The sequence below is a fragment of the Pimephales promelas genome, chromosome 1 (genome assembly GCF_988280905.1).
Source record: "Pimephales promelas chromosome 1, fPimPro1.hap1.1, whole genome shotgun sequence".
In the NCBI taxonomy this organism is placed as follows: domain Eukaryota; kingdom Metazoa; phylum Chordata; class Actinopteri; order Cypriniformes; family Leuciscidae; genus Pimephales; species Pimephales promelas.
In genome coordinates this window covers 25051939-25065048 of record NC_142769.1, presented here as the reverse complement: position 1 = coordinate 25065048, position 13110 = coordinate 25051939, and the positions used below count along the sequence as shown (strand labels likewise).

The following is a 13110-nucleotide window of genomic DNA, read 5'->3' as shown; positions in this document are numbered from 1 at the left end:
AGGCTGAGGACCACTTGGTGGAAAAAGACATACTAAATAAATACTTATAAATATACATGTATTTGTACACTACATAATACAATCATAATATAGCATTATAATATAGCGGACCAGTGAAACATAGCTTCTTAATGTTCTCTGCAGTTTATTTATTTATTTATTTATTTATTTTAGTTACTATTCTTGATTAAATTAAATATTCATAAATAATCTTGTATAACACTTACAAAAAAATCGAGAAATAAATCATTGTTATTTCGGACTGTAATTCTGTGGTGAATGATGCCGCGCTCGATTTATTCGGTCTGAATCGGTGATCATCAGCTCGTCTGTCCTGTCTGTCTGTCACATGTGTTTTCAAGCCGCAGCATTTTTTGATCCTGTTTGTTGATACTGTGCTTTGATGGAACGTAAGTTTTATGTTGGTATTATATTGATCAAGATCCTATTGATCTTATATTTTAATGCATTATGTTGTTACCATCTTGGATCCTGATTCTGTGTTAAATATACATGATACGATTATGGTAATCTACCAACGAAAGGAAGGACAAGCGTAATGTATGCTATATTTTATCTTTTTTTCACGTTCACAGATGTGGTGCAATCCTCGATCCCAGCAAAGGAAAGCGCTCTTTTGGGAGTTGAGGTGACTTCACTGTCATTAACAATAATTTAATGGGGTGTCTCTGGGTGGGCTGAGGATGAGCTGTCTGGAAATGTAAAAGTTGAAAATCATGAAACGGTTCATTGTTGCAGATGGGCTTATACTGTGTATGATGTACGAAAACTTTACAAACTAGTCAATAAGATTCTGAATGTCACTTTGTTTTAACAGTCTTCAACCACAACGAAAGCGGAGGCTTTCACCAAAGCATTCCTGAAAAATAGCCTTCCCCAAATGAAAGATGCAGCCATTGAGGAAATGATGTTGCGCAAGGCGGTAGTGCTGGAATATAAAAGACCGAAAAAGAAGGGAAAGAAAAGCAAGGCCAAGGGACTGAATGCCAAAGAAAGAAGACAGCTGAAAATATTTCAGCTCAAACCTGAACATCAAAAGTATGTAATAGAGGTTTCATTAAGTTTACTCTTTTAACTTATTGTATCTTGCTTTACATTGTATCAGTAAAACTTCAGCTTATCACTAAAATCATATGTATTTGTTTATGGATATCATTGTAGATATGAACTCTTCTTGCCTCTGCATAAGCTATGGAAACAGTACATTGAGGATCTGTGCAATGGATTGAAACCAGAAAGGTCATACTTTTAGGAAGATGCTCTTCAGAATTTCTGCCTTATGGGTATAATTTCTCTTTGTGTCTTGCTAACGCTCCATGAATGTGCTGCCTGTTTCTTTTGAACACAGCAACCCACAGATGATCCAACAGAAGCTCTTGAAAGCTGATTTCCACGGTGCTGTCTTAACAGGTACGACGTCATGCATATTTGAAAACATTTTCCCACAAAGGAACACATTTTTTGTTTAGTGGCATATATCCAGATTTCTGATTTATTGTTGATATTTTGAGCATAAAGTGGAACCTTATTCTCTCTCTCTCTCTCTCATTTCCCCCCCCCCCCCCCCCCCCATAGTTGTCAGATCAAAGTGCCCTTCGTACGTGGGTCTAACTGGCATCCTGGTACAGGAAATGAAGCACATCTTCAAAATCATTACAAAAGAGGACAAACTAAAAGGTATATGTGTAAATATAAACTAAAGGTTTCACAGCATTTCATGAATATGAGTGAGTGTGTCAAAGATGGCAAGCTTCTGTCCACTAGATAAAGGAAGGAAGAGCCTTTTAGTAAAAAAAGTCAAATATGAAAAATTAGCAGCTATTTTTCTCCTGTGCCTGTATGCGGTGTGGTAATCAAGATATAAATAATAACATTATGTAACATCATAACATTATGTAAATGCTAAATAACATTATGTAAATGCTATGCTCATCAATTGTCAAAGTCTTTTGTCTTGCATCCAGCTGTTGGGCTATTTTATCATTGTCCAGATTGTGTGGCACAGTATACCGGTACTGACAATTACTGTAGTAATTTTCCGTAAACTTTTGGATATCGCATTGAAAAATGCTATACGGAAACACTAAAATGCACTTAAATTACAAGAATGTACATAAAAAATGTATTAAGGTGATACTTTTACATGCACACGAACAATGATAGAAACACATTTAAAGAGTAAATCCTTCAACGCGCAACAAAGAACTCGTGTGACTTTGCCTCAACAGAGGTTGTGATTGCACAGCTGGAATAAGCTGCAGACCAATTTCATTATACTGCATCTCAAATGTTGGTTTAGTTATTCTGTAATGTAGAATATCTATCATCAAAATGTTTTTTAATGCCAACATTTTCATTTCCAAACACTAGGTATGTAAACATAAGATAATGCGACTAGAGATGCAACGATTACAATTTTCTTGGCCGATTCCGATTTTCATTGAGTTTGACCTGCCACTACCGATTTTACCCGATTCTGATTTTATTTTTCTAACCACCTTTTTATTTTCAATAACACAAATATTTATTTTCTACATTTTTATATAAAAAAAACATATACTTAAACTCTATAATAAAAACAAGTTTAAATGGGTTAAATTCTTTTCTGACATGGCCTAATCCAGTTCTTGTTAAACACGACATGCAAATTCGTTGCATTTTGGACACTTTTAAATCTTTGATCGGCTAATGAATGGGTAAAAGTGACCAGCCGGATATAAAATAATGCAAATAGATGGTAACAATTGTGCCATAAATTATTTGGTTCAGGTCTGCGTGTGTTTTTGTCACAAACCGCTTGACTGAAGTAATGTTAGAGTCCTCACAGCCTCGACGGCAAACTACTGTTCTTTCTCTACTGATGCAGCATCAACAAATGAATTACGTTATAATAAAATGGCAATATGTACTTTAGCGTTATTTATTCATACCGTTTCGCTGTTGTGTTTTAAATGCGCATCTGAAGTGCAGATTAAAGCTAGCCTATACGATTTCAAAGATTGTTCATTATTAATATCCTCGTTTAGATGCTGGTTATGGTTATATAGTACAATCCTAACAATATGAATAGAAAAAAGAACGAAAAAAATCCATTCACTCTATTGGCTGTACAGCCGCATAAAAGTTGACCAATGAAAGCTTTGCGGCCGCAAAGCTACATTGGTCAACTGCTCTCATCCAATGACCAGCTACACTTGAAACTCCGCCTGGCGCTCGTGTCTCCACCCCACCGCACCCGACCGCGCCCCCCTTCTGCGTCATGAGAATCGCACGCGTTAGCAGCTGACCGCATATGGTAGCTAGCTAAGTAGCATATCAGCAATGGATAAAAACGAAAAAGACAACAGCAAGCGTCCCCTGCTTGCCCCTACAAGAAAATGTGAAGAATGCCGAAATTTGAGGAGAATAAATAATATAGGGTCCACCATTGACCGATGGAGAAAGCTTCAGCGAGATCTGGGACTGAATACCGATGCTGACACTGCTGACTTTTTGTTGAGCAGGTAACGTTAAACATTTATTTATACTCTTATACGGCGTGAGTCGCGTGACGTGTTACATAAATAGCTTTTTATCAGTCTGACAACTTGCTAATGCTGCCGGTCGGCATTGGAATGTTAGCTGTTTAGCATCGCCTATCACGTGTCAAAGTATATATATATTTTTTGAAGTGCTTGATCATATTTCAGTATGCCCAGCGGGTTTCTGTTCGAGCCGATCGGAATTTAATAATAAAAATAATATAAAAAAAAAACTATAACAATTACTCAAAACCTTCGCAATACTACTAATATCATACTTATGGTGGTGGGTAGTGTAGAGCGTGATCTCAAACATGTCATTGAATTGTTGATGAAGCAACTAAGTTCAAGTGTCCAAAGGCAATTTTACATATGATGTGTCATTAGCAATGTCATTAGATTGAAGCGACTAAGCAATGTTGTGAAAGTATGATGATCACAACTTGACTGAGTGACGTTGTTCAATTCGTTTCCCGGGAGGGATCAGGTAGCAGAGGGGAGGGGTGTGTGTGTGTGGAGAGGCGGGATGAGTTTTTTAAAACTTCCCTCCCATTTCAGGCTTTCTCGACCGATTTTCAACATCGTATACTACAGCTTTAATCGAGCACCTATCCTGACGTAATTGTGACACAAAATCCTTAATGAAAAGCCTAATGTTTTGTGATATTTTTAAATATTAAACGCAAGTCAGTAATATTTTTTTCAACCATGTTTATCTCCGAAGTCACAAACTGCCCATTCTAGGAATGACACGACATAAATCTATCATGGGTCACTACGAATAATGAATAAACAGTTGCGTCCGTTACTGTAGACCTTTATTTTTGTGTGTTGCTGCAATGTTGTCCAGTAGGTGTCAGTATGAGTGAGTGAAACACTGGCCAGCACAAGATTCTCATCTGTGGCTGGTATGGTGGGGTGGTGGTAAAATGACGTCGAGAATAAAAAAGAAGCTTATCAACCAGCTTACGTTTGTATGTTTTTTGTACAGTTGCGTTTTTTTCTCTTTCCTACACTCATGTTTAGAGTGATTCATTAGCTAAAAAGAGAAAACACTAAATAGTATGTACGTATTTCTCTGGTAGCATCATTAGTTTGTTTACAACATTTCTGTAGATATTGCTATAATATTGCAATTGTGAATTATGTTGGCCACGATAATAGTGTTGTGAAAATCTGATGATAAGATTCCAGATTGAAGTCAAATCTTCTTACTGTGTCATGAAAGCACTTCTCACTTTTTCCTCACGACAGCCATTAGCCACTTCTCAGAACCCTCTTTTCCTAAAGAACCTGAGAACAAAGTCTGTCAACAGATGGTGTGTAAAAAGATCTGTTGCAGCCATTTTGTTTGACAGTTGCTTAACCGAGGCCACTTTAACCGTTCAAATAGTGTTGATTTATTAATAATAGAAATATGCTCTGGATTACTGACATTTTTCCCTCCTCTCTCTTTCTCTCTGTCTCTACAGTAATACCGAAGAGGAACAGTGTGTTCAGTGTGGAGATTGGTGATTTCGTAACTCACATCTATGGCAGCAAGTTTGAACTGCGCTCCAGTGAGCGGTCAGCAAAGAAATTCAAAGTAAAAGGAACTATTGACTTGTAATGGAAAGTCTAAAACATTGTGCAATCTTAAATGTGAGCTGATACTGGAGCCTGGGAGACGCTCCATCTCTCTATCTCTCTCTCAACTGCCACTCCCTTTTATTATATAAAACTTGTTGCTTATGACCAAATTTAGTCGACAAAATTGTAAAATTTCCCATTACTTCTGTAATAACATGGAATAACAATAGATCCACGAGTATGTTTAATTTAAGGTATTTCAGTAAGTACTAAAATGTTGAAGTTGCGTAAAATGAGCAAAGTATTTTTAGTTGAATGAGCAGGATCTCCAGTTTAAAGTGTATACTGAGAGGAATAAGAATTGGTATGATTTTGAAGTTATGATGATGAAGTTATTTTGTTCTGTTTCAGTGGTGTATATTTTGTAGTATTTGCCTGATAACAAAACAAGGAACTTGTTTTTTTTCCCCTCAAAACAAAACCTGATTCTTGGATACTAGGTCATGTTGTTGTTCCTTTGTAAGTGACTCGTCAATGCCTCTTCTGGTAATGCCTGGGAATCTCCACATTCCTAGACAGAACTGGTTTTGCAAATAAGTACATAAGAGTTTTTTCCTAACTGTATTGGCCTAAGAGAAAAATTCTAGATTATTTGGCATTTGGTGCTTAGAATATATTTTAGCAACAGGTTTGAGTAAAAGGAAGCTGTAACATTGACTGCTTCTGTACCAAAGAACGACAACGATGTCACCATTCTTGCAAATACACATGAATTCTTTTCAGCGTTCTGATGTGCAATGTCCTTTATGAGAAAAGAGGTTCTTTACACTTAATTTCTCCTCTGTGGTCAATTTGTAATTAAATAGGCTGTGCACTTCCTTTAAACCACATTTTATGTTTTACAAGAAATAATATGTAGCCTATTAATTGTCACATATACAATTTCAGGTTTTATGTATTAAATGGCTGTGCCGTGCTTCTATAACAGGCCTGTTCTTTGCAGTCACTGCATATTTTTCTGTAATAAAAAAAAAAAATTAAGTTAGACTAGCTTTGCCACCCGGTTGTCGTTTTGGTGCTATTGCTTAATGAACTAGATCAGGAGTTCCCTGCTATCTGAGCCTATACAGTTAATCAGGTGAACAAATGTTTTTCTCTTAGTAATATCCTCTTCGCATACAGTGGTTGAAATGTTTTTTTTTTTTTTTTTTTGTTATATGTTGTAAACCTGTAAAACCCACTACACTATATTAATTGTTTACAAATTTGTATAAAAGTTTTCTTAGTGTGCATGGTTTGTTTGTGCGCAACAGAAGGACAGTGATGTGGAATTTAGATGAAACAGCTGGGCCATAAACACACGGGTACTTTTATTTAGATTTTTAATCTTTTTAATACATAGATCTGCTTCTATATCTACAAGTATACCTATGGCAGCCTCTTGTAGAATATTTATATTTTCTTAGTTTTTGTGTTTATTTGACTTGTACTTGAGTTTCATGTCATTATTGTTCTGTAAATACTACGGGACTTTTTACTACATCATGCACTGCACCTAACTTTAACTTTTGATATTCTCCTCTCATTTGCCAATTTCCTTCTATTCAAACAAATTTTTTCCCCCGTTTTAACTGTTTAAGTGCAAAAGCCTCAGTTATATATTATTTTCCTGTGACAGGATGTGAGGAACATTCTGTTTTGTTTGTTTGTTTGTTTTTTGCTATGAAATGTCGTTATTGACTATTCTAGGACATGAGTTATGCATCAGTGTTATTTTAATACTTCAAATACCTGTTTGCTTCTCAGATGTGTAGGTTTTTTTTAGCTGCCCTTTGAATATTTTTGATAATATGTTTGACAGAAACTTTCCTCAAGTCTTTGACCGAGCTCTTTTGCATTAAATAACTCACAAATCTTTTCAAAATTCATCATCTCTATTCAGTTTTTGCAAGATATTAGTTGTTTTAATGCCTTTTGCAAGACATTGCGCTATTTCATGCTTTTCTTTTTCAGAAAAATCCCCCCCCCCCCCCAAATTGCATTAGAACTCTGACTTGCTTAATATTGAACAACCCCGTTCCATAAGACATGCCAAAATATTTATATAACATGTCTGAGATTAAGACCAAATATCTAAAAAGATAAATAAAATAAAATCGGAATGTTTATTGTGCTAAAACTTTACTGATATGTCACTTGCATAATAATTTGGGACAGTGTGAGTTCATCAACAATATCATTTTTTTTCAATCACATCCACTGTGAAGTGGATTATCATAAATGTTTTATTATATTTGATGAACATGAGGTCTATAAAATGTCATGACTATATATATATATATATATATATATTTGTGTGTGTGTGTGTGTAACTGTCTGGTTCCCTTTCGTCATTCCGCTTGAGTATCATCTTTCGCAGTGAGAGCCACAAATCAGTGAAATGCCCTACCAGAGGACATAAAAGGGTGTAAAGCGCATGGTCTTTTTAAACTGAAGCTAAAATCTTTTTTTTTTAAATTGAACCAATTATGTAACCATTGAGATTCTTGTAGTTAAATTGATTGGTTGACTGATTGATTTATTTATTTATGTTGTTTTATGGCCTTGACAGTATGTGTGCATCTATTGTATGTGAACATTGGTATTGTTTGTGTAATGTTTTGTTAGCTTTGTCTTGTCTGGGGGACTACGGATGAAAAATAGCTTCTGGCTAAATCCGGTACAATACATGAAATGGTAATTTTATGTTAAAAATTGTGCATGGTCCCTTCATAAATAAATAAAGAAAGAAATATATATATACAGACACTTTACACTCAGCAGGAATCTAGTGACTTGAATCTGACATGTCATCCGCATGAAACATTTTATTTTGTGCTAAAATGTCTTGTCTGATTTCTTTCCAGTCAGTAACAAGGAATGTAACACTTCTAAAATAGTAGCAGTTCTGAGCAGTTCTGGAATTTCCCCCCTTTCAACCAGGAAATACAAGCTTATGACACTCTATAAAAGGTGTCTCAACCAACCTGAAAAGAGAAAGAAGTGATTTGTAGTGCTGCACACAGAGGAGTCGTTTCATAAAGTTTTTTTTGGAACGAGGGAACTGCGAACAGATACAAAGTCTGTTTACCCAACAATTCATTGCTTTCCACACCAATCAGGTATTTGGTAGTTCCTTGGTGAATTATTTTTTAAGATGTTCAAACATTTATTTTGTGATTATATTGTATCATTTAATTTATTAGCGTAATCAGAGGTGAAATCTTGTTGATTAGAAAGTACTAAAAACAGTACATTGAAATAGATTTGACTTTGTCAATACTTTGACATTTTACAGGCAGCAACAATGGAAGATCTGGCCTTTGCTATTCAGAACCGTGAGCGAATCAGGGCTGTGGCGAGCTCTTTTGGCTGCGCTGGGAAGGTGCTTTTAAAACCCGGGCGTATTCTTGTGGGAGAGGGCTGCTTGTTGAAGCTGTGCAGGCGTGGACCCAAACCCAAAGCGTTCTTCCTCTTCAACGACATCTTGGTCTATGGTAACGTCATGGTGCCTGGTCGCTGGAACAATAAGAAAAGGGTCGTTCCTTTGGAGGAGGTGCAGCAGGAAGATCTGGAAGACGGAATGGCCATGCCCAACCAATGGCTCATCCGCATGCCACACAAGTCTTTCTATGTTTCGGCAGCCTCACCTGAGGAAAAAATTGCATGGATGGAGCACATTGAGAAGTGCAAGACCCTCTGCATGCAAACTAAGGGCCTTCCCACTGACAAAGATGCAGAGAAGTTTGCTACCACCTGGATCCCTGACAAGGCTTCAGCCATCTGCATGCGCTGCACAAAGAACTTTAACGTCACCACTCGGAGGCACCACTGCCGGAAATGCGGCTATATAGTATGTCAAGCTTGCTCGAAGAACCGGGCCTTGCTACCAAACATCTCCTCCAAGCCCGTGAGAGTTTGCTGGAACTGTGCGAACAGCTCACAAGAGGGAAAGGTGCTGGGACAGAAGAGAAAAAAGGTAAAGCACTGGAAGAAAAACTCTGTCGAGGAATCACCAAGGGTACCTGAGTTCGAGACGTCTAGCGATGAGGATCTTGAATATGAGAACGGGTACCAGGTGCACACCAAGTGGTTCAATTATCAGTTTGACAAGGAGGATTGCTCCCCATACTGCTACATAAAGCCCGGGCACATGAATCCTCCCCTCAATGGACTCTGAATGTCATGTGAGCTACTATTGTGAACTATGCTCTGCACAGAGACAAATACCAGCAGTTATTAAGTATTTTGCACTAAAATATGAGTCACTTCTATGATTATGTTTTGCACTTCTATTTAGTATTTGTATGTATATTTGAATATAATATACTCTATAGCATATGTATAAAGGGAACTGTGACTTTTGCAATAAATATAATAAAAAAAAGCATTATTTAATAAATATTGTGGTACTGTATTAATTGGTGGGAAACATACACACACCAGTTTTTTTGTAAATGTCTGTTTATAAACAGAAGAACTACATTCTGATGTTTTAACAGTGTGGATCATATTAAATTCAATGTTTTCAATAGAAGCGTCCTCACTGAAGACTTCTTACTGCAGACCTATAACGTTAAGGGTGGAATAAATGGTGTTATCAGAGTGGACAGGGACTTAGCATATTGCTTCTCTGATGGGTATAATTGCAATAAACGTAAAAACAGGGACATGATTTCGGTATTATAGTGTAGTTCTCATGACTGTACCTTCTAATGGACCCTTTTCACAGATGCATTTCCCAAATAACTAACAATGTGTAGTTAATTTAAATTACTTAAATGCATAATTATACTGTAACAAGGACACCCTTTACCTACAAAGTAAACCTTTTACTTAAATATGTGAAGAGTTCAGATGCAAAAGCCTCTAAATGCCATTTGAAATTTTCTTCTTTAATGATGATTTTTATCAAACTCGTATATTTAAGTTTAGTAATTTCACTTAAATAACAATTAATAGGTAATTATCATTGCCATTTAAGTGAAATCACTGAACTTAAATATACAAGTTTGATAAAAATCATCATTAAAGAAGAAAATTTCAAATGGCACTTAGACTAGAGGCTTTTGCATCTGAACTCTTCATGTGATGTTTTATAAGTTTGCCAAGGAGCATAATTTTCAATGCAAAGAACCATTTTAACATTAAAGGGTTCTTCAGGAGTCCTAAATATAAGTTTTATATGAGCAAAGAAGCTCTACAGAACCATCTATTTTTATAGTGCTAACAATTGATTAGTAGAACAAGTCAAAGTGTGTGGATTACAAAACAAAAACAGCCATCTTGTTTAGGCAATTACTCTGAAAGTGATCAGAGATTGCATAATTTCACCAGACAGCTAAATAGTCATAGCTGAGTGGTGATGTGCACATACAAGCTGAGCTCATTTACTGCTCTCATAAGAACTGTGGGAGGAAGAGAAACATTATAAAAAACACATTTTTTTTCTTTTGCATAATCTCCATCACAGACTTTTTGGCACACAGTGAGGTGTACAGTAACCAACAAAACCAGTGTATCAGGTGAGATCAGCTTTCACACACATCCCTGTTGTGCATCATTGGACATATAAAATAGAAGAGTTTGTTAACAAATTTGTTAAAATGCAGATCAGAGACTCATTATCAAAGTAAACTACCAAAGAAACACCACGGTCTTACTGTACAGAAACTCCAACGCATTACAGCTTATTTCTGGAAACTAGTGAAGCAAAGATCATAAGGTTTAAAGAAAAGTTGTGTCTTACTAAGCTCAATTTCTTTGCATTACAAACAAGACACAATAATGTCTTCAATAGAGCTGCTTAGCTGAATTGAACTTATAGTCAACACTGAACTGACTTTTTAGAGATGCTTTACATCAGAATTTAATTATTTGCATCACTGGTCATTACTTTCCTGTTTATCACTGTATTGCATAAAGTGCTAAATAAACGTGATTTGACTTGACAAAGGGCAGTAGGACAGACAAATGCACAATAAATGTGACTAATGCCCAACTTGGGATAGTAAATGAGCTAATAGTCTGAAGGTAAAGCCCCATAATTGAATACTGTCAAAACACTTAACACAGACATTAAAAAAAAGAATGACACAAAATCACAGAATGCCACCCACTTTGGATTTTGTCATGTGTGTACACATGGTCAAAACTTGAAGAAAAAAAAAATTAAACCATGAAAAAGATTTGATCTGTAATGTTTTGTTAGTTTACCCAAACCTGAAAATCCTGTCATCATTTACTCACCCTTATGTTGTTCCAAACCTATGACTGTTGTTCTGTAACTCAAAAGAAGATATTTTGAGGAATATTGGTGACCATTGACTTCCACTGTGTGGAGAAAAAAAATAAAAGAAAAAAAAAATAAGGCATATTTAAAAATACCTACAGAAGAAAGTAATTCATTCAGGTTGGAAATAGCATGAGGGTGAGTGAAACCATGACTGAATATTATTTTTGTTTTTTAATTATTATTTTTAGGTGAACTACTCCTTTAAGGTAAAGTCTTCATTGATTGCAGATCTAAAAGAGTTGAATGTGTCTTTTCATGTTTTGCCTGAAAACATGCAATGTGTCCCATTTAGACAACAGACAGTGAATGCATACACACATTAATATGAGGAAGTAGCTGCATTTTTCTTGGCTAACAACTGATGTTATACAACCACCTTGACAACCCTAAAAATAAAACACAATTGTGCTACCAAATAAATGACATGTCAGCACCGAGGGTTTCACTGCATTCTTCTGTATATTCAAATGTATTTATTAGGATAAAAAATGTGCTCTAAAATACAGCACAAAAACAATTTAAAGAACACTGTGAGAACAAGATATTAGCTACATATAAAACTAAAAGAAATAATTAAAACGCTTATATGGATATGCAGAGCATGTCGAGTGATGAATACAAATATACAATGCCTAAAACTGGTAAGTATCTATACATTTGGGAGCATGAATATCCTCATTTAAAATTTTAAATACTGCAGTTGAGAACAAGGAGCAGTCAGAATAGATAGTTATGTACATGAATTCACATTGATTGGTATGTTTTATTGGGGTTATGTGTTCAATAGTCTGACAGCAGTGGGGAAGAGGCTGTTTTTGAAATTTGCAGTCCTTGTTCTCAAACTGCAGTACGGGGAGGTGGGAAAACAATTTGTGGCCATGGGGTCCTTGATGATGCCCATTGCTCTTGATAAGCTTCTCTAGGCCAGCTCCTCAATGGTTTACAGAGTAGTCCCAATATTCCGCTCAGCTATCCTCACCACTCTGCTCAGCACCTTTCTCTCTGTAGGAGACACTGACCTTTCACTCATGGTGTGAGTGTGGTCTGTAGCTTATGACATCAGAGAGGCTATTCTAAGAAAAGCAAACCTGCTGCTCTCCAGCAAACCATATAACTACACAAACTACAGAATACAGAAAGAGTGAGACCCTGGTTCAGGCCAACTTCTTTTTAGTCATTTTTTTTTTTAATGGGAAAAATTAATAGCATTTTCTAAACATGAAAACATCCTCTATTTCTTGGCAGTCTACATACCTCTTAATATGAAAAACTCAGTCAATACAACACCCACTAGAGCCTGCTGCCGGTTGTAGCCATAGATATGTATATAAAGGCTAGATGTGTTACGGCAGAGATTCCATCGTCATCACCGGCGGCCATCTTGTCACAGACAAGCTGATGTAAGATGAGTGGTCAGCACGAACACAAATACTCTTATCTCGTTGAAATCTTGACGGATTTACAAACGGTTTGGTTTCTTACAAACGTTATTAACGTGGCTATAATTATCTGGATGATTATTTATTTTTACACTTTTTATTCATAAGTATGCAGTGTCATAACTACATCTCTGACGTTTATAACAAAACAAACCATTTGAAAATCGGTAGAAAATTAAGTTATGGTCAATTAAATAGTACATGTACCATTAACACAATGTTACGA

The 13110-nt window shown here is 36.0% G+C and overlaps 2 protein-coding genes across 2 annotated transcripts; both read left to right on the top strand.

The window, feature by feature from the left end:
- The first annotated feature begins 284 nt into the window (after nt 1-284).
- pop4 (POP4 homolog, ribonuclease P/MRP subunit) lies at nt 285-7930 on the top strand. Its single transcript, XM_039657636.2, has 7 exons — nt 285-410; nt 597-649; nt 839-1059; nt 1183-1260; nt 1370-1431; nt 1597-1698; nt 5015-7930. The coding sequence occupies exons 1-7, from the start codon at nt 404-406 to the stop codon at nt 5149-5151; spliced, it is 660 nt and encodes a 219-aa protein (XP_039513570.2). The 5' UTR covers nt 285-403; the 3' UTR covers nt 5152-7930.
- Nucleotides 7931-8113: 183 nt separating this feature from the next.
- plekhf1 (pleckstrin homology and FYVE domain containing 1) lies at nt 8114-9396 on the top strand. The gene is made up of 2 exons (XM_039657627.2): nt 8114-8272; nt 8449-9396. Exon 2 carries the CDS (start codon nt 8458-8460, stop codon nt 9328-9330), a length of 873 nt encoding a protein of 290 aa, XP_039513561.2. The 5' UTR covers nt 8114-8272; nt 8449-8457; the 3' UTR covers nt 9331-9396.
- The last annotated feature ends 3714 nt before the right edge of the window (nt 9397-13110 follow it).

What these genes read in the sequence shown, in the direction of transcription:
- plekhf1 (XM_039657627.2), top strand. Translation starts at nt 8,458, where the DNA reads ATGGAAGATCTGGCCTTTGCTATTCAGAACCGTGAGCGAATCAGGGCT.
- pop4 (XM_039657636.2), top strand. An exon ending in CTCAAACCTGAACATCAAAA is followed by an intron (nt 1,060 to 1,182) that starts GTATGTAATAGA and finishes ATATCATTGTAG; the next exon opens with ATATGAACTCTTCTTGCCTC. An exon ending in AAAAGAGGACAAACTAAAAG is followed by an intron (nt 1,699 to 5,014) that starts GTATATGTGTAA and finishes CTGTCTCTACAG; the next exon opens with TAATACCGAAGAGGAACAGT.